Source organism: Ooceraea biroi, chromosome 9, assembly GCF_003672135.1.
Source record: "Ooceraea biroi isolate clonal line C1 chromosome 9, Obir_v5.4, whole genome shotgun sequence".
NCBI lineage: Eukaryota > Metazoa > Arthropoda > Insecta > Hymenoptera > Formicidae > Ooceraea > Ooceraea biroi.
This window is the reverse complement of record NC_039514.1, coordinates 15226682-15248933: the sequence shown is the minus strand read 5'-3', so window position 1 is coordinate 15248933 and position 22252 is coordinate 15226682. Positions and strand designations below refer to the sequence as shown.

The window sequence follows — 22252 nt, the reverse complement described above, 5'->3', positions numbered from 1 at the left end:
TGTTGTTCGTTGTGGCGTCGCAAACACGTACGGTGAACGCTCGGTATGAAAATTGATTTTTCCGATACCACTTAATCAGCAATGGAGCATAAAGTGTGCGTACGTGACTTGAAGATAGGTACATGAACGTTTGCCTCGCACGTCGAGCTGATTACGGATGCAACGCGATCATGGACAAACCGGCTCGTATTATCGAACGAACAAACCTCGCTCTCCTCTCCGCGACAAACTGTCAAACGGAAAGTCAATGTGCCGCGGAAAGAGGCGCGATCTGACGCGACTTCTATCATCACGTGCGCAGGATCTGTTCTCCGTAGCTGCACCGTGCTGTACTTCGTTGCACGTGAAACTTGTAATGTTCCGGTTAAGGGGATGCTGGAGCTGCTAGTGAACTATTTTTTCACTATAGCGATGGTAATTGCAGTTTCGAAAATTCTCTTTATTGCTTGTGCAGAATAAAAAATCCTTTTCCACAAACGAAGTATAGATAGAAAGAAAGTCCGCTCTACAGGAAAAAAGTTAGAAAAGACAAATGCAAGTTTTTAACTTTTTTCCATTTTGAATATACAGTCCTGTAGAGCGGACTTTCTTTCTATCTATACTTCATTTGTGGAAAAGGATTTTTTATTCTGCACAAGCAATAAAGAGAATTTTCGAAACTTCAATTACCATCGCTATAGTGAAAAAATAGTTCACTAGCACCTCCAGCTTCCCCTTAATAAGTGCGGACGCCGATGGAAAGTTATGCGTCAAACGTCTGTGAAATGACAGTTCATTGTTCAAAAGCAAGCGCAAGTATAAAATAGCAATCTGATAAAATATTAATAATGAAGAACAGGTTAAGGGGAAGCTGGAGTTGCTAGTGAACTATTTTTTCATTATAGCGATGGTAATTGCAGTTTCGAAAATTCTCTTTATTGCTTGTGCAGAATAAAAAATCCTTTTCCACAAATGAAGTATAGATAGAAAGAAAGCCCGCTCTACAGGACTTTATATTCAAAATGGAAAACAGTTAGAAAAGACAAATACAAGTTTTTAACATTTTTCCATTTTGAATATACAGTCCTGTAGAGCGGGCTTTCTTTCTATCTATACTTCATTTGTGGAAAAGGATTTTTTATTCTGCACAAGCAATAAAGAGAATTTTCGAAACTGCAATTACCATCGCTATAGTGAAAAAATAGTTCACTAGCACCTCCAGCTTCCCCTTAAGGTGATCCTGGAGTTGCTAGTGAACTATTTTTTCACTATAGCGATGGTAATTGCAGTTTCGAAAATTCTCTTTATTGCTTGTGCAGAATAAAAAATCCTTTTCCACAAACGAAGTATAGATAGAAAGAAAGTCCGCTCTACAGGACTTTATATTCAAAATGGAAAAAAGTTAGAAAAGACAAATGCAAGTTTTTAACTTTTTTCCATTTTGAGTATAAAGTCCTGTAGAGCGGGCTTTCTTTCTATCTATACTTCATTTGTGGAAAAGGATTTTTTATTCTGCACAAGCAATAAAGAGAATTTTCGAAACTGCAATTACCATCGCTATAGTGAAAAAATAGTTCACTAGCACCTCCAGCTTTCCCTTAAGGTGATCCTGGAGTTGCTAGTGAACTATTTTTTTACTATAGCGATGGTAATTGCAGTTTCGAAAATTCTCTTTATTGCTTGTGCAGAATAAAAAATCCTTTTCCACAAACGAAGTATAGATAGAAAGAAAGTCCGCTCTACAGGACTTTATATTCAAAATGGAAAAAAGTTAGAAAAGACAAATGCAAGTTTTTAACTTTTTTCCATTTTGAGTATAAAGTCCTGTAGAGCGGGCTTTCTTTCTATCTATACTTCATTTGTGGAAAAGGATTTTTTATTCTGCACAAGCAATAAAGAGAATTTTCGAAACTGCAATTACCATCGCTATAGTAAAAAAATAGTTCACTAGCACCTCCAGCTTTCCCTTAATAAACGCGGACGCCGATGGAAAGTTATGCGTCAAACGTCTGTGAAATGACAGTTCATTGTTCAAAAGCAAGCGCAAGTATAAAATAGCAATCTGATAAAATATTAATAATGAAGAACAGGTTAAGGGGAAGCTGGAGTTGCTAGTGAACTATTTTTTCACTATAGCGATGGTAATTGCAGTTTAGAAAATTCTCTTTATTGCTTGTGCAGAATAAAAAATCCTTTTCCACAAATGAAGTATAGATAGAAAGAAAGCCCGCTCTACAGGACTGTATATTCAAAATGGAAAACAGTTAGAAAAGACAAATGCAAGTTTTTAACATTTTTCCATTTTGAATATACAGTCCTGTAGAGCGGACTTTCTTTCTATCTATACTTCATTTGTGGAAAAGGATTTTTTATTCTGCACAAGCAATAAAGAGAATTTTCGAAACTGCAATTACCATCGCTATAGTGAAAAAATAGTTCACTAGCAACTATAGCATCCCCTTAATAGAGTTATTCTGTAGACGCTAATCTTTTCTTAAAACGAGATAATATATCTTAAATATATCTGTTAGATACTAACATAGCTGTCTGATTGGCTACAAGCCTTCACTGCTTCCGATCGAAAAGTGAGATAGTAGTACGACTCAACGACGAATCAAACAAATTATTTTCAAATAAGATTCAGTAGCGGATTTTAAATGGTAAAGAAAAAGAAGAGAAAGAAAGATTAAATAGTTCACATGGCATTAGCAGACTGAACTTTATCTTAAACATGCGTAGTTTGTTTTGGACAATGTATAAATTTCAGAGCTGCACTACTAATTGCAAAAGCGAAAATTCAGAGAAATATAGAAGCACAACTACGAAGAACGGACGTCCGACAGATTTCGCAAGGTTTTATTCGAAAAGGTGTGAGAAGAGATAGACTTCTTGCATCTCTCCTAACCTCTTCGAACTTCGAACTTCAGAAAGAATAACTTCGAAAACCAGTAGAGTGCCCGCGCGCGTACCAGATGGCACATCCTCCGACCGCAGTACGCGCCCCGTTGACAGTTTGACAGCCCGCGCGAAGCAGGTGGGGGCCGTGACACACGGCCATATTGGCTACTTGTGACTTTCAGGAGGAACGAGTAAAAAATAACCCAACTTTTCCTCGTCTCTACGTGAAGGAGGATGTCGCCCTGGAGGATTGTCCATTGATCCACAACGTCGCTGATCTGTTCACCGTGATTGCGGCTCCGTGCCGGGGCATTTGATCGCTCACACGAAAGCTGTCCCTCTTCCTGGAAAATGGTACGTGTTCAGCCGGGGGGCAGATTGTCCACCGTTATCGTATGCCGAAAGCGAAAAAGTCACTTCCAACTAAAACGCGAGGTGAACCTACACGTTTAACATTCGCGAGTACGTTACATGTTAACATTTTTTACTGTGTCTGCAGAGCTTCTTCGGTTTCGGTCAATCCGCCGACATCGAGATCACGTTGGACGGCGCTGAAACGCGGAAAAGCGCGGACATCAAGTCGGAAGATGGCAAGAAGGAACGGCATCTACTCTATTACGACGGCGAGACTGTATCTGGCAAGGTAGAGTATTCTCGAAACTAAATCCAGTGACGTCGAGTTGTCGTCGATTTAGGGTTAACTCGAGGAATCTCGGTGTACTTTGATAAGGCTGAGACGCTGCGTCAAATTGCTTGAGGCGTGCTTACATGTATGTGTGTTGCGATTCTAATCTCTATGAACCTCCCAAGAATATTATATTTCTACTATATGCAGATTTTTATTTATACTTACTGGTAATCATCAGTCATTAGAGGAATCGTATACACTATTTATTTTACATGGTAAAGATTGAGACACGATTCATCTTTTGCAGATAATTTCTTATTAATACAAATACATAAGAATGTCTATATTTTACGCAAGACATTGATATCTGCTCGATAAAAGTTATTTCCTGATATCTTCTTTAAAGTCCATTATATATTTGATGTATTTTACTTGTCGACATTGCGTTTTATTATACGATATATTTTTATGGCATAATTATCTTATTAATTAATATTTGTGTGTGTGTGTGTATATATGCAGATTAATATCAGCTTACGGAAAGCTGGTAAATTGGAGCATCAAGGTGTCAAGGTAGAATTTATTGGACAAATTGAACTGTATTACGACAGAGGTAATCACCACGAGTTTACGAGTCTTGTGAAAGAATTGGCAAGGCCAGGGGAGTTAACACACAATACAGCGTACACATTTGAATTTCCAAATGTGGAGAAACCATTTGAGAGCTACACGGGTTCTAACGTGCGACTGAGATATTTCTTGAAAGTGACAATTGTACGAAGACTCAGTGATGTTGTTAAAGAACTCGAATTAGTTGTGCACACGCTTAGTTCCTATCCGGATATGAATAATCCCATTAAGATGGAAGTCGGAATTGAAGACTGCTTGCATATCGAATTTGAATACAATAAAAGCAAGTAAGTTACATTACATTCGCGTCCATATTGTCCATACAACAAATTTCTGAATTCTTCTCTCACGACAATTATTGTTCCTTTTTCAGATATCACTTGAAAGATGTTATTGTTGGGAAAATATACTTTCTTCTGGTTAGAATAAAAATAAAACACATGGAGATAGCAATCATCAAACGAGAAACTACAGGCTCCGGTACGTTAAGCGACTTGTATAATCGAGAGTACGGAGTAGCGTTAGAATTAACTATAATTTCCGCGTTTTTCTATGCATGTGGCAAAATTGAGACGCGAGTTTTGGTTTTGCAGACGCATTTGCCCCCGATATCCCCGGTACTAAGGCAATAATCAGAATACATATTCGCAGGTCCCCATACGTTCACTGAGAACGAAACCATAGCAAAGTACGAGATTATGGATGGTGCACCAGTTCGTGGAGAATCCATACCCATAAGGGTATTCCTGGCTGGATACGATCTGGCACCCACAATGCGCGATATAAATAAGAAGTTTAGCGTTAGATATTATCTGAATTTGGTTCTCATGGACGAGGAAGATCGGCGATACTTCAAGCAGCAGGTGAGTCATACTTAAATCAAATTTTCTTTAAAGTATCTTTTTATATTATTCTCGTGTTTTATCCTTTACGTTTTCACAAGATGTGATTACTTGCAATCGCCCTTGCATTTTTATCTCACCTTCATCGTCTAGGAAATAACATTGTGGAGGAAAGGTGAGAAAAGCAGAAAATCGCAAACGGCCTCGCCGCACATGCCGTCGCATTTGGTGTCGGCTGAAACCGGATTCCCGCAGGGCGCTGCCCAGAACGGTCCGCCGTCGGAGCCACCTGACTCTGATCAACTGCCAACGAGCAACATCACCAACGAAGATACTCCAGCGCAAATCGAAGGCATGACGCGGGAAGAAGGCGATGGCGAGGGCGAGAAGGAAGCCGGTCCTGAAAGTGATTGAGTCTCCAAATATTATAGTTCTGTTGCTGGTGCCAGTTTACGGTCCAGATTAGTTGAAAACGTCAAATATGGCTGAGATATGCAGCGAAAGAGGAATTATAGTTTAAAGGAAGAAAAACGTCTCCTTTATCGCGTTAGATGATTTGTTTTTTTTAGCGAGAGGAACAGCGGGACGTATAGGAGACTCCCGCTTGCGAAGTTGTAAATATTTTGGATACCTTATATATAATTGAGAGCGAGAGGTTTATAACTAGCAGATTATCGATCAAAATTGTAACGTTGTTGAAAGGCAGATTACAAAGGAGAAGGGACTTCGTCGTTTGGAGAAGAAAGGTAATTCCGAGATTGTTCAACGAACCACGTTACAGACGAACGTATTACGCAAACGAGCAGCATAATATTCCTGAATGGACGGCTTACTAATCAAATATTAGCCAACGATATACATTTTGCAAAACATCTGCGTGTTACAGTGTTCTAAATGTTTTATACAGACAATTGCCCATTGACCCGCCCACTGTATAATTCTGAAAAAAACCCGAAATCTACGGCAGCATTATCCAGCAAGAGAGCGCGCGCGCGAGAAAGAGAGAGAGAGAGAGAGAGAGTTTATAAATACGAAATGGATACATACTCATAAAGGCTGCCCCATATTAATCCGTTCACTTAGTCTACGAGTACCGCAAGGTACGGAGACACGAGAAAGCTACTTATGTGTACGATGCATGTTTTTTGAAAATAATTTTTATGTAATTACACTTCGAGGGAGCGCGAGAGAGATCACACTTATTTTTAGAACGAGTTTGTACAAACGTAAAACGAGGAAAAAAAAAGATGTCGATTCTTGCACGACACGAGTTGTAGATTCTCTTCAGCTTTTGAGTTTGGTGCGACTGTTCGCACAGGGGTAATTTCGTAAAAGATGGACTTTTATACGCAGGGACGTGTGTAGCTTGCGTCACATCAATCTTCCCGACAACACGAACACAAATTATGATATCTGCTCAAATCGATATGCCTTTCCGGACACGAGAGTGGATTATGATAGATTAAATAATGGGGTAGCCGCCTCGTGTATTTATAAATATATATATATATACATACATACTAAAATGTACGTGTGTGCATATATACATGTACGCGACTTTTTTAATTCTGGCAATAACGACCGGATTATACAGGGCGTTCAATCGTATCATTTTATTGACACAATGCTTGGGAAAAAAAAGAAACGAATGAAGACTCACAGAACATGTAATATAAATTAATATTTGATCGTTTGCGCGGTTTTGAGAGCAGTGATTTCGAATGTGGGAGCAACGTGCTTCTACTTTACAGCGAGATGTCATCTCGAAAACTTTGTACGAATCTAACGAGACATTTATTTTACGTGTCATACTCGAGAGATTTTTTTCTACGCGAGATCGTCTCTTGCCACTTGCGTCGCGATGTAATCGATATCTTGTATATGTACGCACGCACGTACACACGTATTTGCATATTGTAATATCACCAACAGTCATGATGAGCAGACACACTTCCTTTTCTCGTTGCGGTATCGTGAAATGCCGTAGCGACGAAAGTGATGCAGCTGCGAGAGGAAAAACCTATCGTTTTGTACTGTTCTATATCACCGAGTTTAAAACTGTAAAAACAGAACCTTACAGAGAAGGAAATACATAATTTAGATAATATATATATTCATGTAAACTGACGCTCGAGATTTTGTTTTATGTAAGATTTGATTTTTCATAATTCACATATTTGTTATTCGTTGATTGTAAAGGACGAGCTGAAGTGAGAAGAAAAGATACGTGGAATGAGGAGGGATGATACAGAAGAAAGAGTAATGCGTGTATGTAAGAGGAGAGGAGAAACATCTATTTGTGAATTATTTGACATGTCAAATATTGTATATATACATACAGATATATACATACTATCATGCGGTATATACTAGTTGTATATTTTAATGCCTATATGAATATATTATATATTGTATACAGTGCATGTGTGAGAATACACACATATATATATTGAAAAATTATCAGGGATTGTTTTATCTGTGTACCCAATTCCTTAATAATCCGCTTAGTATATCATATTGAATAATTTTTAAAACAAAAAAATTAGTTATCAAATTAGATCAAGCATATTTAAATTATTATTAATAATAATTTTTTATTATTATATATATTATAAATATATAACAATTAAAATGCTTAAATGACTAAGTTTAAAGAATCAGGAGTAGGCCAGCATACCAAGTGAAGAGGTAGCATTATTACTGTCGGTGCAGGTTATCAGCTTTTACCATTAATACTAATACCGATTTTTTAAGTTAGGTTAGAGTAAAAAACATAATTACCGATAACACACTGCGAGATTCATGCCACCTCTTTGAATGTTTTCCTGTTCCTTTAATACTTTAACTTTCGAGATTTTCAACGGCTCAAACATATGATTCATAGTAACACATCTTCTCATTCTACTTTAATATCATATTCTACATTAATAAAATAAAATAAAAAAATTTAATACATTTTGTGAACCTTTTTAACTTTGCTATCGCGTTTAAGACCTATGAAATAATTTTAAATAGAACTGCCAGGATTTTCTAAAGAAAATACATACATTTCTTATCCTCTTTTTTTATTAAACTTATCAATGCTTGCAAATAGATTGCGGTACAAAAAATGCTATCTAATCTTGATCTATTAACATACATTTCGATCCATATATCATTTAGCATTATACAATAGTTTTCGTACGATTCTTATGAAAATATATTCTTTAGCGTCGAGAGATGCTTAACATTATTTATACTAGAGTCATATATCCGCTGTCTATCAAACTATAAAGTATCTCGACAGGCCGCGACTTCTCATTCCGTAATTCTTTCATTTCTTCGCATATTGTCTTGATATACTTTTTATGTCGCGGATGCCTGGAAAAACGGAAAAATACATCCCATTAATTCTAAATGTCCCAGAATTATTGGCAGATAAGAAAGTTATAAAACATAATTATACTCACTTGTCTATCAGGATTTGAATGCTCTTTTGAAAGACCTGCTCGTCCTCATCAATCTCCAGAAAACTGATTATTGTTCTAATGACGGACATGTCCAGAAAAACCGCAAAGATCTCTACTGGAACCTTGTGCGAGATTCGCTGCAAGTAGGACGACATTTGCGCTAGTATACTGTTCTTGAAACTACGTCTGCCGCTTCCGGAAAGTTTGTCCCGCTCGGAGAGAACGAAGTTGATGTTGGCGTTGACCGGATTACTTGATGTTGGCGCTACCGACACGTCGTTCGTGCTAACTTTGCTTTCGGATCTATTCAATATCGGCAACGCAGTCTCCGACTGGCGCTGCAGGTATTCCACGATATCCTGTATCGTGTTCCATTTCTTCTCCTGGAATCTGTCCCTCTCCCACGTTTGCACCCTTAAAGTACCGTTTCTCAGCAGTACTATGTGACTTATAGAATTCTCCTGGCAGTACTCCGGTATCTCCTCCATGGCGCACAGGTCGAGTATCGTGACTTTCAGTCCGAGCGACCAGATCTCTCGTAGCACGTTGATCATCTCCCTGTCTCGTCTTCCCTCGCCGCCCGGGCTTCCCTCGCAGCACACAGCGACGTCGATGCCGCATTTGCTCTCGCCGCTCGGATTCTCGCACATCTCCGCGACAGCGGTCACCAATTTATCCAATGATATGCTGATTCCGGCGCCGTACTGTTTTATCTCCTTACTGGCCATCCCGGTACGTTCCAAAACCTTCCTGAACGACATCAGCATTTTATCGTATCGGCCGCCCGCGACTATAACGTCCTGACCACCCCGCCTTCGTCTGTGCTTTAATTCGCATGTAATTTGATATATCACTCCGCTGTACTGTTGCACGTTATACGTGAGGAGAGGTACAACGGTAATGGGCCACTGTAACAAGAAATTAAACAAAGAGAAGTGAAAACAATTTTATCCTATATTTTTACGTCATTATATTTTATATATTGGGTTGTTCGGAAAGTTATTTCGTTTTTTCAAGGAAAAATGAACGGCGGTTTTTTCATATTTAGAATAAATTTTATTCAGTGATGTATTGGCCATTTTGTTCCACTACCTTTCGCCATCTTTCTGGCAACTTTAAGATTCCACGCTCATAGAAGTCCTTCTCCTTATTGACAAAAAATTGAAGCAAGTGATTTTTGACGCCTTCATTTGAATCGAAGTTTACATTGTTCAAAGAATTTTGTAGAGACCGGAACAAATGGTAATCGGATGGTGCCAGATCAGGAGAGTATGGTGAGTGTGGTAGCACATCCCATCCAAGCTGTAAAAGCTTCTTGCGAGTGACCAAACTTGTGTGTGGTCTGGCATTGTCGTGATGGAATACGACACCTTTCCTATTCGCCAATTCCGGTCGCTTCTGCTTGATGGCAGCATCCAATTCATCCAGCTGACGACAATACACTTTCGAATCAATCGTCTGGTTGCTTGGTAGTAGCTCGAAAAATACGATTCCCTTCCAATCCCACCATACAGAAAGCATGATCTTCTTTTGATGAATATCTGCCTTAGATGTCGATTGAGCAGGTTCATCTTGCCTGGACCATGATCGTTTTTGCTTAACATTGTTGTAAACAATCCATTTTTCATCTCCAGTTATGATTCGCTTCAAAAATGGTTCATTTTCTTCACGTTTCAACAATGAATCGCAGATGGTAATACGTCGAATCAAGTCAATTTCCTTTAAATTGTGTGGAACCCAAATATCGAGCTTTGAAACGAATCCAAGGCGTTTCAAATGATCGTAAACGGTCGAATTCGATAAATTTAACTTTTCAGCAATTTCGCGTGTTGTTATGCGACGGTTTGCATCCACCAGAGCCTTTATTTTCCGTCATCAGCTTTAATTGGCCGACCTGAACGTGGTGCATCTTTCAAATCGAAATTTCCAGTACGAAATTTCGAAAACCAATTCTGACACTGACGTTCACTCAATACATCTTCTCCGTACACGGCACACAATTTTTTTCTCGCTTGCACTGCATTTTTACCCTTTCGGTAGTAAAAAAGCAAAATATTACGAAAATGCTCACTTTGATTTTCCATGTTTGATGTGATGCCAAAGAAAAATTACTTGACAGATCGCAACACAATAAGATACTAAATGACGTCTGAAATGTCAGTTGTCAAAATATAAAACGAATTTGCCGCTTAGAGTAAAGTTAAGTATCGAGGAACGCGACTAACGACATCTCTTTGTGAAAAACGAAATTACTTTCCGAACAACCCAATAGAATAAATAAGAAAATGTATAATATTACCTTAACACCCAAACTTTCCACATTAGATATTACAGTTTCTATATCCTTCAATCCCTCCTTGGCTAGGCCCGCGGCATCTCCTTTCCGCCGCGTTATCGTTCTCAAAACGCTGGTGATCTTCGCAACAGAACTTTCGGTTTCGAGCAAATTGAAAAGCGTGTCCATAGCTTGATCAGTGAGGCACAAACTTATCAAATGCGTTTGGACTTGAAACTTGGTCAACTTTCCGTCGCGAGCGTCCTGTAGTATCGAATATATATCCTGATATTTATCCTTCTCCACGCCACAGTACATCAGCACAGCTTGCAGCAACGACGTGTGATTCAGGCGCACGATGAAATTTTGTTCCTTGATTTGCGGCAATTCGTTGAAAATCTCCCACACGATGAAGATCAATTCGGCCTCCGTCATCATATTATTGGCTATGGGGCTGATGATGTCGAAAGCGCATTCGTACAATTCTCTTGGATGAAATCCACGTGCCTGTAATAATTCGAGAGAAAAACATTCAAGACGCTTGTTCCCGCAGTAGAATAATGTAAGATCATTTTTGAATCAAGCTTTATCGCTTCTTTTACATAAAGCACTTAATTAATGCACCCAGACATTCAACGTGACGCGCGTTACCTTTTTATCTCTAAAGACGCGTTCGACGGAGTATCTTCGAAAGTGCGAAATATTATTCCACACAATATAACGTGCAAATGGGGTGCGAAGATCGTGCGGTATCGAGACGATACTACCGGTACGTGTCATCAGTTTCACGCTCGACTCGACGAAGTTCGAGTGCTGAACAGATTTCGGCATTAACAGGGGAGTCGCGAGATGTACGCCCCCGTGTTTCTGAAACACCTCGACGATCTTCTGCTTTACGTTTTCCTGCAGAAGTTGCTTTTTTGAGGAAAGGACACTTGGCGTTCCCCTAGCAGGCAAATTCATGTCATAAGTAATATCCTCCGCCGGCGTAACGTCTTGCGTGAAACACGACGCCACTAAGTACTTGTATGCTTTACTTTGGCTATCGGATAACGTGTGCCGCACCATTTCCTGCAATTCCGTCTCTTCTAACTGAGGTGGCGGCAAGTACTTGGACGAAAGTAATTCTTGAGCAGTAGGACGTTGACTCGGATCGTGATTCAGCAGCCAACTGGTGAAAGAACAAAGAAATCTTTCATTCATCTTGTACATAAAATCCTGTGTAACGTATTACATCGGATTGAATATTTCTACCGTATAATGTGAACTTGATGCGGCATATCAGTCTCTACTGTGTCGGCAGGAAAGACGATCTCCTTGGAGCGTAGGCTTAACAGAATTTTCACGCGCTCCATGCCGGTGGTTAACGGCTTGTACGTCATCTCGAAAAATATAATCCCCAAGCTATAGATGTCTACTTTTTGATTATAAATCGCTTTGGCAGCCTTCGCGCTAAGCTCGGGCGCTACGTACAAAGCTGTACCAACTTGGCCAGTGAGAGATCCCAGTTCCTCCACATCGTAGCTTCCCCCTAAAAAGATATAAATCACACAATATATATATATATATATATATATATATATATATACACACAGGGTGTCCCGGGTTTTAACCGACAAACTGCGGAAGCATATTCTACTAGTGGAAATAAGAAAAAATTCTTATATCGAGTTTGCTTAGAAATGCTTTATTACAAAGTTATAAACCAATATTGAAAAGAAATATCAGATAAGTAACAACGGATTTTTTCACAAAAATAAAAATTATCTACGCAATGATTTAGTGACGCGTTTCAAAATGTTGTCCTTGCACATCGATACAAGCTAGACATCGACGTAGTACAGAATTTGTTACGGTACGACATTCCTGAAAATTTTGTTGCATCTCAGTAACTGAATTAGTAATTCGTTGCTTTAAATCTATCTGGTACTCTCCTGTTAGGAAATCTACGTTGATACTCTCGTACGGCAGCTCGTGCATTTCCGTCACAGAATCCGTACACGAAATGAATATCGGTGTATTCCTCATTTGAAAACACTTTTGGCATTCTGATAGTAATTGCTAGTTGACACGACGATTGAAATCTAACGGCTACTGTTGTGAAGGTAACAATCATACTGAATCGTTTCAACATAGTGAACACGAATACATGTGAATACACGTAACATAAACGTCTTCGACCTTCCAAATTCTACACTATGTTCCGTTGTTACTTATCTCATATTTCTTTTCAATATTGGTTCATAACTTTGTAATAAAGCATTTCTAAGCAAACTCGATATAAGAATTTTTTCTTATTTCCACTAGTAGAATATGCTCCCGCAGTTTGTCGGTTAAAACCCGGGACACCCTGTATATATAAACTATATTAAATTATTAATAAATAATACAAATATAATAAAAATAAAAATTAATAAAAAATATTAAAATAAAATATATATTAATTATAATTATCATTTAATATGATATATGCGACTGCTGCTTGTGCTTTCCTTCCTTACCCTTCTCGACGCACTGCGACTCTTTATCAGCGTCAATGGTCTGAACCAGTGTCGATAATATATTGGTGGTAGCCAAACCAAAGTCTCCGATCTTGACGTGATCGTTGCTGTCAAGAAAGATGTTCACCGGCTTCAAATCTCTGTGTATCATACCCTGCTGATGAATATGTGCCAGGCCTTCGACGATTTCTCGGAACAATCTCCAGACACGCTCCTCGTCCTCGTACAAATTATTATCTATGGCAGTCCTTAACGTACTCTTCTCGCAGAACTCCATCTGTATGTACATGAATTGTATTTCCTTTACTGGCGCGTCCTCGCTCGTAGTTTCCGCGTCTTTCGTCTCGTTTGAAATGTCCGACGTTATCGCAGACTTTTGCGAGATACCGTCTCTTTCGAACTCGATGCTGTCGGAAGACTCGATCCGCAGCAGAGTTCGCATTCTGAAACACGCAGCTTACATTAGATCACATTGAATTTCTTCAACGATAAATCCTTTTGCGCGATCGCACACCTTCCTTCTTTGCAGATTGAATATAAAATCGTATTGATTACTCGTAACTTAAATTAAAAAATTAATTGTGGAATTATCTAATACTTGAATATTTTATTCTTGAAAAAAAAAGAATCTTACAAGAACGCGCAATGTTCTTCGCTGTCGGAATCGGTCGAAGCGTCGCTGTTATCATCATCACTGTCAACCACGTTCGCCACCGATTCGTACGATATATTCCACTCGACATCGCGTAACGGTGGAGCGAACTTTTCTATCTCGTCACTGTCCAATTGCTGAAAAGATTCAATATGTTTTTATCACACTCGTTCAATCTGATCGCAATTATTAACTAAGTTGTCCATTTAAATTAATCATTCCTAAAGAGCACAGCAGCATCAAAACTTTTTTTACAAGCTATGCCACTACGAAATATTCACAGTCGAAACTCACGTTGATCACGTTGATGTCTACCTTGTTCTGCGTGGTGGTTGTGTCTGACGATGTGGTAATCGGCGTAAACTGACTGTGTCTGGCCGAATCGTCCAAGGTAGCGCTTTCGATCCACGAGTTATAATAGCGCACCACGTTCTCGTGATTCATTCTAGACAGTAATTTTACTTCGCGCGTAATCTTCTTGTTCAGCTGCTTGTTCTTCGGGTTCAATTCTATGCGTTTGATAGCGTAGATCCCGCCGTCCAACTTGTTTCTCACTTTCAGAACGTCGCCGAACGCGCCCTTTCCCAGCCATTTCAAAACTTCGAACTCGTTCTGTATTCGCGACTGTCCGCCCATCGACGGTAAATGCAATTGCACGTCACTGTCCGGTTCCTCCGGCTCCAGATTCGTTTTTTTCTCATTGTCAACCGGTGTTAAGGGCGACAAGCCACGTTCTAACGGTATCTTTATGAAGCTGTGCTGCTGCAGTTGTTCCGCGGACCAACGCGTTCTCTCGTCGTCGATGAGGCATTTTGAAATGAAATCTCTTAAATGAAGCTGAAAAATTATTAAAGGAAATTAATTAATTTCTTATTCAAATTAGACAGTTATTAATTGACATCCGTGTTGGTATTTCCTTAATGCTAGAAAAAGGAAATTCACCTGTGAAATTACTGTTAAATCGAGTTCTTCGCCGGATATGATGGTTCCTTTCAGCAGTGAAAGAAGTAATATCCCATATCTGTATATGTCTGCCTTTTTACCACCTCGGCCTTGGATCGTTGGGAAATCGTGTTCAGTCTTTGCTAAGGAGTTTAAGTGATACATGTCGGACAACCTCTTGTCTAAGGAGAAATCTGACAATCTCACAACACCGGTTTGATCTATATAAACGCTGGTGTCGCGTAAATCTTTGTGCACTACGTTATTCTCATGTAGGTACCGCAGAGCTTCGAGCACACCAGTCGCTAAATGCCTCAGTAAGTCGATGTCGACCGGAATGTTTTCCATCAGGAAGAACGAGCACGTGGTTCCAACCTACTTTTACATACAATCGAATGTTATAAACGAGAAGACTGTTCTCCGCAAATTCGTTCAAAATCTGTCGGGGTAAACACGCGCGCGCGCGCGTGTATTTACATACCACAAACTCCTGGAGTATGTAGATTACTAAATTGTTGTTGTTCTGCAGATATTTTATATTCAAATAGTGGACGAGATTCGGATGATGCAGCTTGTACAGATGATTGAGCTCCTGCTCCAGACTGGCGATTTGCTTCATCGCGTGCTGTATGTCGATAGCTTCCTCCGTGGACTCGTTCGCCATCGTGCACTTCAACGTCCATTCCGTTACGGCCAGTAGTTCGCCCGTAGTCACATCCACGCCGGAGTACACTATGGAACCTTTCGCGCTGTGACCCAAACATTTTCCACGGTGCACCTGCCTTTCGCCCTTGTTACTGTCGAAATGGATGAACTTGGTGCCCCGATGCTCGCAGAGCGGTCCTTCCGAACTCTCCGACGTGCTGACGCACCTACGTCGAAAACGACTTGCGCCTCGTTCATGCGGAGACGATGGTATCGACCTAAAGACGTTGTCCACATCCGTCGCCAATCGGACCGTTTCCTTCCGGTTACGCTTCTCGGCTTTCAGAGCCTCCTGACGTTTTTGGATGGCATCTTGCAGTACCTGCAAGCGAAATAATCTTAACAATCGGCTTAACGGTACTGCATGTATTAACAAAACATGTAGAAATATCGATTCAAACCTGTCTCTCTTTGTCCTCCTTCATCTGCTTCTCTTGCATCTCGTACTGTATCCTCTCCTGGTGTCGAGACACCATTTCTTCATAAAAACTGCTGTAACCTCGCTTATTATGCTCGTGTAAGTATTTCTGGACATGTTGACTGAGCTCGAATATCATCACCTCACCCATTAATTTTACCGCTAAATCTTCAAGTTCGGATGACAGAACTGCGACTTGTTCATGAGATAGGCCTCTACTATCTTGCAGCCGAATAGTTGGTACTCTAAGATATCATAAATAAATCACACGTTATTCTAAATTCAGCAACAAATAGAATATAAACATAATACAACAAATATATTTAAAAAGCTTATTTAAGAATGTGAAACTTACTCGTCGGGATACTTGTCGCTGCATATAATACGCAGGTCTATCTGCGCGTAGACTTGTGCTGGTCCAGACATACCTTTCTGTGGTGTCAAGGTAACAATGATATCCAGCGGTTGCCATTTCTTTTTATTTTTGTTTTTCCTCAGGTCGCGTAATTCCTCACCAAAAATAGACTGTATATCGCAAATTGTAACACAATCATTAGAGAAATATATACCAATTTGTGGATATGAATTTATGTGTAGTGTACATGTACGTATTATAACGTAATACCTTTAAAACTTCCAACTCATTTTGCTGCCGAACCTTGCACGATTCAACGTGAGACATTTTGCAATGCTGCTATTCGCCCATTTTACGTAGATTAAATCTCCAAATATGGCAAAAGATTTTCATAAAATCCCATACTTAACCTCGTACACACATAGCACGATAGCGATGCTACATCCCGAGGACAAGTTTAACAGGAACAAGTTGCCACTGTTGATGTATCATAACAGCATGAACAATTTATTCATGATGTTTCGACGACGATGTCCGTGTAGAAAAACGAATAAGCGACTAAAACCAATAAATGCAGTTTGAATCGTATTCAGATTCACTCCCTATAAGGTTATAACACGTTTTTGTTGTAAGACTTTATTCGATGTTTCTTTTAAATTGTTATATTTAATATTATATTTTGATGTATTCAACTAGCTTCGATTCATCTTAATTTATTGCAAAACTTTAATACATACCGTGGTCCACGTGTAAAATAAACTAAAATAAACCGTCGGTTGTCGCCGTAGCCACGCTTTGTCAAAAATTACCGCCACTACTGCCCACCAAAAAGCAGTGTAGGTTAAGATTGAGGCTGAATTAATACCTAGACAAAGACTTTATCAAATAATTGCTTTTTGAAAAGCAAAAAATTACGAAATTTTATAGTTAGTCTGTCAGAACTATCAGATACGACGCGATTGATAAGAATCGATAAGAATTGATAAGAATATATAATACATAAGTGAAAAACAGTATTTTAAAAATTCGCGCTATGCGATTTGCAGTTAGCGCCAGGCACAAAGTACGCAACGCGTCCATAGGTCTGTTCTTTTTAGCTGCACTGCTGAACTAGTGCCAATACGTTAGACGAGTATATTTTTTCTCACTCTAACTTATTGCACCAGTTCAGCAGTGCAGCTAAAAAGAACAGAGCTCATGTGCCCCTAGTATTTTCAAATTCAATTCAAATTCAAATTCTTGCAACTTACTTCAGTTCGTTACCTCTTGTCGCATTCTGTTATTTTATTTCTTGTAGACTGGCAATTTCCAACGCATGCGCAAACGGGCCGAGGTGCCCTATCTCTACCGTAATGTTGTTGTTGCCCGCTCGTCCTACGGTGCTAGCAATATAGTAATATTATACAGGGTGTTTCCTAAGTAAGTAGACAAACTTAAGGAGGATATTCCTTGGCTTATTTTAAGAAGAAAAGGTCATATAAACATATGTCCTAAACTGCTTTGTTTTCCAAAAAAAGTACATCACTGTTTTCGTTCACTTTTCGGATAGCGTGCTTTTGCAGTACGAGTCAACAAATTTCAACAGATCTCAGAAATCGCATAATAGATGGATGTGAAAGAATACGTAACACTCCAGGTATTTTTGAGCGTGTACGTCAATCAATGGAAAGGAGAGTCGAGGCGTGTATCATGGCTGCAGGTGGACATTTTCAGCAGTTACTGTGATGTTATTATTTTTCTTTTTAGTTACTATTTTCTTTTTCGTTACTATTGTTTTTCATTTGTTTCATTTGCAATAACACAAACTGTTCTATAATAAACGAAAAGTGAACGAAAACAGTGATGTACTTTTTTTTGGAAAACAAAGCAGTTTAGGACATATGTTTATATGACTTTTTCTTCTTAAAATAAGCCAAGGAATATCCTCCTTAAGTTTGTCTACTTACTTAGGAAACACCCTGTATATATGGTTTCATGACGCACTCTCTATTCCGTACTAGAGAACCTCAAGTAAGAGTATGGACATCGTGGATTCGCACCTGATTGGTGGGATCGAAAATGGCGGATTTGAGGTTTATCAATTAAGGGACTCTACTACGAATAAAATACATCTTTGTTAGAAAAAGAAATTGCACCTAACATTAATTGTGAAAATAACAATATCTTTATAAAATAAATATTCCTGGTGGAAAAATTTATCATATTTTCTAAAAAAGTTGGAACGTTTCTCGGAATAAATCAGAAAATCTAAAAAAATTTGAAAAATCATTACTTTTTATTATGTTTTATAAATTTTCATACAAGAGATACTGAAAATTCTTATCCAGTCATTTCTGAAAAATATTGAGAAAATAATAATTTTTCAGAATTTTTCAGAAATAACTGGATGAGAATTTTGAATGAACATTTCTGTAAAATAGTAATAAGTTTTGAGAATATTTCTGATTGTCTAAGTTATGAGGAATAAGAATCGTTCCAATTCTAAAAAACATTCCGAGACATCCTGAGAAAATCTGAGAAATTTGTCCACCAAGGATATCCATACTGCTCGTTTTTCTGCATTTGTTGGCAAAGTTGCCATGTAACATCCTCTTTTATCCTTATTTGTATAACCTCATACACAACACCCAGCCATTTCGCTTACTTTTCTTAAGCCCGGTGTCCACGATGCTAGAAATCGGTCCGAGATCTCGGTCCGAGAAATATGTAGCCAATCAACTTGCACTTTTACGAAAAAGCCGCAAGTTGATTGGCTACATATTTCTCGGACCGAGATCTCGGACCGATTTCTAGCATCGTGGACACCGGGCTTTACACTAATTTTTTAACCCTAAAGTAAGGAAGGTTATATTGTATACTCCTCATAGATAGTGACCATACGAACGCCATTTTCGATCCACGATGTCCATACTCTTACTTGAGGTTCCCTAGGAAAAACTGGATGCTCGGGCGGCGCGGCTTGTATACCCCCACCACCGGGTCGTGGCCTGCGGCAGCCACTGCGTAAACGAACGCACCCTTCAGCTTTATCTGGAGAACCGCGAGCAAATTTTGATCCCAGTAATCGGCCAATCGTTTTGTTCTTATCCTGGTAGATTATTTTCGTATTGTGGCGACACTGATGCACGAGTGATGCATCACGGAACCAGTCTAGCCGTCTCGGAACGACGGGAGCTTCTGGAACCTCTTGGAGCCTTTCGTGAATTGTGAATTGTTAAAACGAGCGCTATGTGTGAAGCGTACACGTTTTAATCGATTGACTGATTACATCGTGATAACAAGATGGTTAGTTTTCTTTTCTGTTTGTATCAAGCTGTATATCATTATCTTTTTTCTCTGTGATCTTTATGACGGTAAAATACGTGGTATAACCTCAATGTAAGATGGTTCGTCAAAGCATTTTCTAGTACTGTGTAATCGACTTTCTGCAATTTGCTGCCTTCATGGAAATTGTTTAAATAAAATTATTTAATTAAAATATTTAGATATTATCTTTAAAACTTTCACTGCGGTGCGCTTCTATTAAAAAGTGCTCGCCATGTGCTTCACGATATTCGATTGTACGACGATAAGACGTGACCGAAAGTCGAGACCGAACGCGATAGTAGCATCTTGTTCAAGACTTATGGAATACTTATTAGGATATTATGTGTATTATGTTTTGAACAACTAACTAAAATCAAAGCTACTTTTTAACGATGCACTTATACATTATGCGCAGAAAAAGATTAATTAAAAATTAAGAGTTAAAGAACCATTGGAGTTTGTCGTCACAAATAATCAAGTGCCAACATTCCGTTATCGTCAAAAGATTTAAGTCTTTGATCGAATTTTTCATTAAAAAATCGAAAATATCAATCGGTCAAAAAATGTCAATGTTTTTTTAAATACCCAAGCAAGCATTTGTTCGTTGTAGAAACCATTGATGCTCCACGGGCACGAGCGTGCCACCACGAAAATAAAATATAGTAGAGAAGGAGACTTGCTATTCTCTGCAAGTAAGGACAAGCAGCCGAATGTCTGGTATGCCTTGAATGGTGAAAGACTTGGTACTTTCAACGGCCATAATGGCTCTGTATGGTGCATCGACGTTAACTGGGATACCTCACGTCTATTGTCTGGCAGTGGTGACAATACATTGAGAGTTTGGGATTGCCAAACCGGTTTGTGCATGGCAAAGCTAAAAGTAACATTGATTTACAGTTTTCACACAGTATATCATGTCTCCCCATATTTCTAGGAAAAGAAATAGGTCAATTACATACAAATAGCTCCGTAAGAACCTGCGGATTCAGTTATTCCGCAAACCTCGCTGTGTTCTCCACTGATAAAGCCTTAGGACATCAATGCGAGATGTTTATCATGGACATACGCAATGTCGATTCTACATTGTCGCAAGAAGATGCTATCTCCAGAATTTCGGTCAATGGCCCAAGGATCTCTGCCATATTGTGGGGTGCTCTGGACGAGACGATCATCACGGGCCACGAAGATGGCGAAATTAAACTTTGGGACGTGAGGGCAAGTGTTTCATTATTATGCTTCATTATTGTCTCCGTCATCTGCGGAAATGCGAATCTGTAATCAAATATTGTATCTTGCGATACAGACTGGAAAGAAGCTGACCAGCGTGAAGGGTCACAAGTCTCAGATAAATGACATGCAGTTCAACAAAGATGGCACCATGTTCGTAACTGCATCCAAGGATCATACAGCTAAACTTTTCGACAGCGAGACATTGATGTTGTTGAAGACGTACAAAACTGAGCGACCTGTAAATTCAGCTACGATTTCACCGATTTTTGATCACGTAAGATTTATGTACTTTATTGCGCTCATAGATTGCTGCTTATTACTTTTATGTTGTTAATGTTACTGTTCTTGCTTTCTTGTATGTTGAAATACGAAGAAATTGATTTAAATGTTACATCTGTCAAGCCAAAATAACATTTTTTTCACAGGTGGTACTTGGTGGAGGTCAAGATGCAATGGACGTCACCACAACCTCCGCACGACAAGGCAAATTTGATTCGCGATTCTTCCACTTGGTGTTTGAAGAAGAATTCGCACGTTTGAAAGGACATTTTGGCCCCATCAATTCACTCGCCTTTCACCCGAATGGTCGTAGTTATTCCACTGGTGGAGAGGATGGTTACATTCGAATTAATAATTTTGATCAATCTTACTTTGACTTCCACTTCGAATATTAAATTTGCTGTAATTGGTACACGCATGGTAAAATATATATTTCATTTTGTGAAAATATATCACCGTTCAATCATTTATTTTCCCAGACCAAGCAAGTTCAGTCTTATTATAGTAAACATAATCCAATAAGACATGCGACACCTTTATAAGAAATATATAGAACAAGATGTACTTATTTCAAATTTCTTCCTAAAATAAATAATCTGAATCTTTACAAGAGATATATAGAACAAGATATACTTATTTCAAATTTCTCCCTAAAATAAATAATCTGAATCTGAAAATATCTGAAGATATAACAACATAATGTTAGATATATAATCTTGTTGTTCTTAGCTGAATCATAGAACCTCTAAGAAGTAGTACCATATTCTGTTGACGCAGCATTCATCTAGCTTTCTTTCCTAGTGGTTTCAGTAATCACAATAACTTGGACTACCAAGTCCTGGGGCTGTGGCTGGGGAAGCCACCAGCTATTGCGTCCAGACGCGCCTCAATGTATAATAAGGAAGAGAGAGGCTAACAGTTTATCTGTTTGTGGATCAACGGTGCCTAACATCTTTTCCGAAATGGAGTTTTCCATACTCCAGTTTGCCGCATTACTCGATCTACAGAGGGCTTAGAATTTAGAATAAAATTCCTGTGATTAAGTAGACTTGAAGTTGGTTCCTCAGGATTAAATGTCTGGTGCTCCACTGTCCACTGTCGCTTAACATAATGATAGATATAAAATCTATTAATAGAGCAAAACTATATCTATCTAATAGACA

At 38.9% G+C, this 22252-nt stretch overlaps 3 protein-coding genes across 7 annotated transcripts; 2 read left to right on the top strand and 1 right to left on the bottom strand.

Moving 5' to 3' along the window:
- Positions 1 to 30: 30 nt before the first annotated feature.
- LOC105279474 (vacuolar protein sorting-associated protein 26B-like) lies at positions 31 to 7188 on the top strand. 2 transcript variants are annotated; one of them, XM_011339281.3, is made up of 7 exons: positions 31 to 118; positions 3060 to 3231; positions 3377 to 3520; positions 4028 to 4422; positions 4509 to 4615; positions 4772 to 4998; positions 5131 to 7188. In XM_011339281.3, exons 2-7 carry the CDS (start codon positions 3229 to 3231, stop codon positions 5389 to 5391), a joined length of 1137 nt encoding a protein of 378 aa, XP_011337583.1. In that variant the 5' UTR covers positions 31 to 118; positions 3060 to 3228; the 3' UTR covers positions 5392 to 7188. The 2 variants fall into 2 exon arrangements, with proteins under 2 accessions (XP_011337583.1, XP_011337585.1); XM_011339283.3 differs by lacking the exon at positions 31 to 118 and having other exon boundaries at positions 3062 to 3231; positions 4787 to 4998.
- Positions 7189 to 8025: 837 nt separating this feature from the next.
- On the bottom strand, positions 8026 to 17289 carry LOC105279476 (eIF-2-alpha kinase GCN2). 4 transcript variants are annotated; one of them, XM_020031718.2, is made up of 15 exons: positions 17012 to 17289; positions 16545 to 16832; positions 16275 to 16444; positions 15903 to 16164; positions 15278 to 15823; positions 14797 to 15171; positions 14149 to 14691; positions 13837 to 13991; positions 13203 to 13645; positions 11956 to 12232; positions 11726 to 11872; positions 11353 to 11647; positions 10726 to 11208; positions 8427 to 9334; positions 8026 to 8337 (listed from the first exon to the last, which is right to left on the bottom strand). In XM_020031718.2, the coding sequence occupies exons 2-15, from the start codon at positions 16599 to 16601 to the stop codon at positions 8211 to 8213; spliced, it is 4788 nt and encodes a 1595-aa protein (XP_019887277.1). In that variant the 5' UTR covers positions 16602 to 16832; positions 17012 to 17289; the 3' UTR covers positions 8026 to 8210. The 4 variants fall into 4 exon arrangements, with proteins under 4 accessions (XP_019887277.1, XP_011337587.1, XP_011337588.1 ...); XM_011339285.3 differs by having other exon boundaries at positions 11353 to 11872; XM_011339286.3 differs by having other exon boundaries at positions 11353 to 11872; positions 14170 to 14691.
- A 2087-nt stretch (positions 17290 to 19376) lies between these two features.
- On the top strand, positions 19377 to 21539 carry LOC105279477 (eukaryotic translation initiation factor 3 subunit I). The gene is made up of 5 exons (XM_011339287.3): positions 19377 to 19559; positions 20191 to 20437; positions 20515 to 20795; positions 20884 to 21084; positions 21236 to 21539. Exons 1-5 carry the CDS (start codon positions 19557 to 19559, stop codon positions 21482 to 21484), a joined length of 981 nt encoding a protein of 326 aa, XP_011337589.1. The 5' UTR covers positions 19377 to 19556; the 3' UTR covers positions 21485 to 21539.
- Positions 21540 to 22252: the final 713 nt, after the last annotated feature.

Coding starts and splice junctions, on each gene's coding strand:
- LOC105279476 (XM_011339285.3), bottom strand. CDS start 16,601: ATGTCTCACGTTGAATCGTGCAAGGTTCGGCAGCAAAATGAGTTGGAA. Junction 15,172..15,277: donor ACATACTCCAGGAGTTTGTG/GTATGTAAATAC, acceptor ATGTAAAAGTAG/GTTGGAACCACGTGCTCGTT. Junction 8,338..8,426: donor ATTCAAATCCTGATAGACAA/GTGAGTATAATT, acceptor CCGTTTTTCCAG/GCATCCGCGACATAAAAAGT.
- LOC105279477 (XM_011339287.3), top strand. Junction 20,438..20,514: donor AGTTTGGGATTGCCAAACCG/GTTTGTGCATGG, acceptor CCATATTTCTAG/GAAAAGAAATAGGTCAATTA. Junction 20,796..20,883: donor TTAAACTTTGGGACGTGAGG/GCAAGTGTTTCA, acceptor CTTGCGATACAG/ACTGGAAAGAAGCTGACCAG.
- LOC105279474 (XM_011339281.3), top strand. Junction 4,423..4,508: donor TTTGAATACAATAAAAGCAA/GTAAGTTACATT, acceptor TTCCTTTTTCAG/ATATCACTTGAAAGATGTTA. Junction 4,616..4,771: donor ACGAGAAACTACAGGCTCCG/GTACGTTAAGCG, acceptor GGCAATAATCAG/AATACATATTCGCAGGTCCC.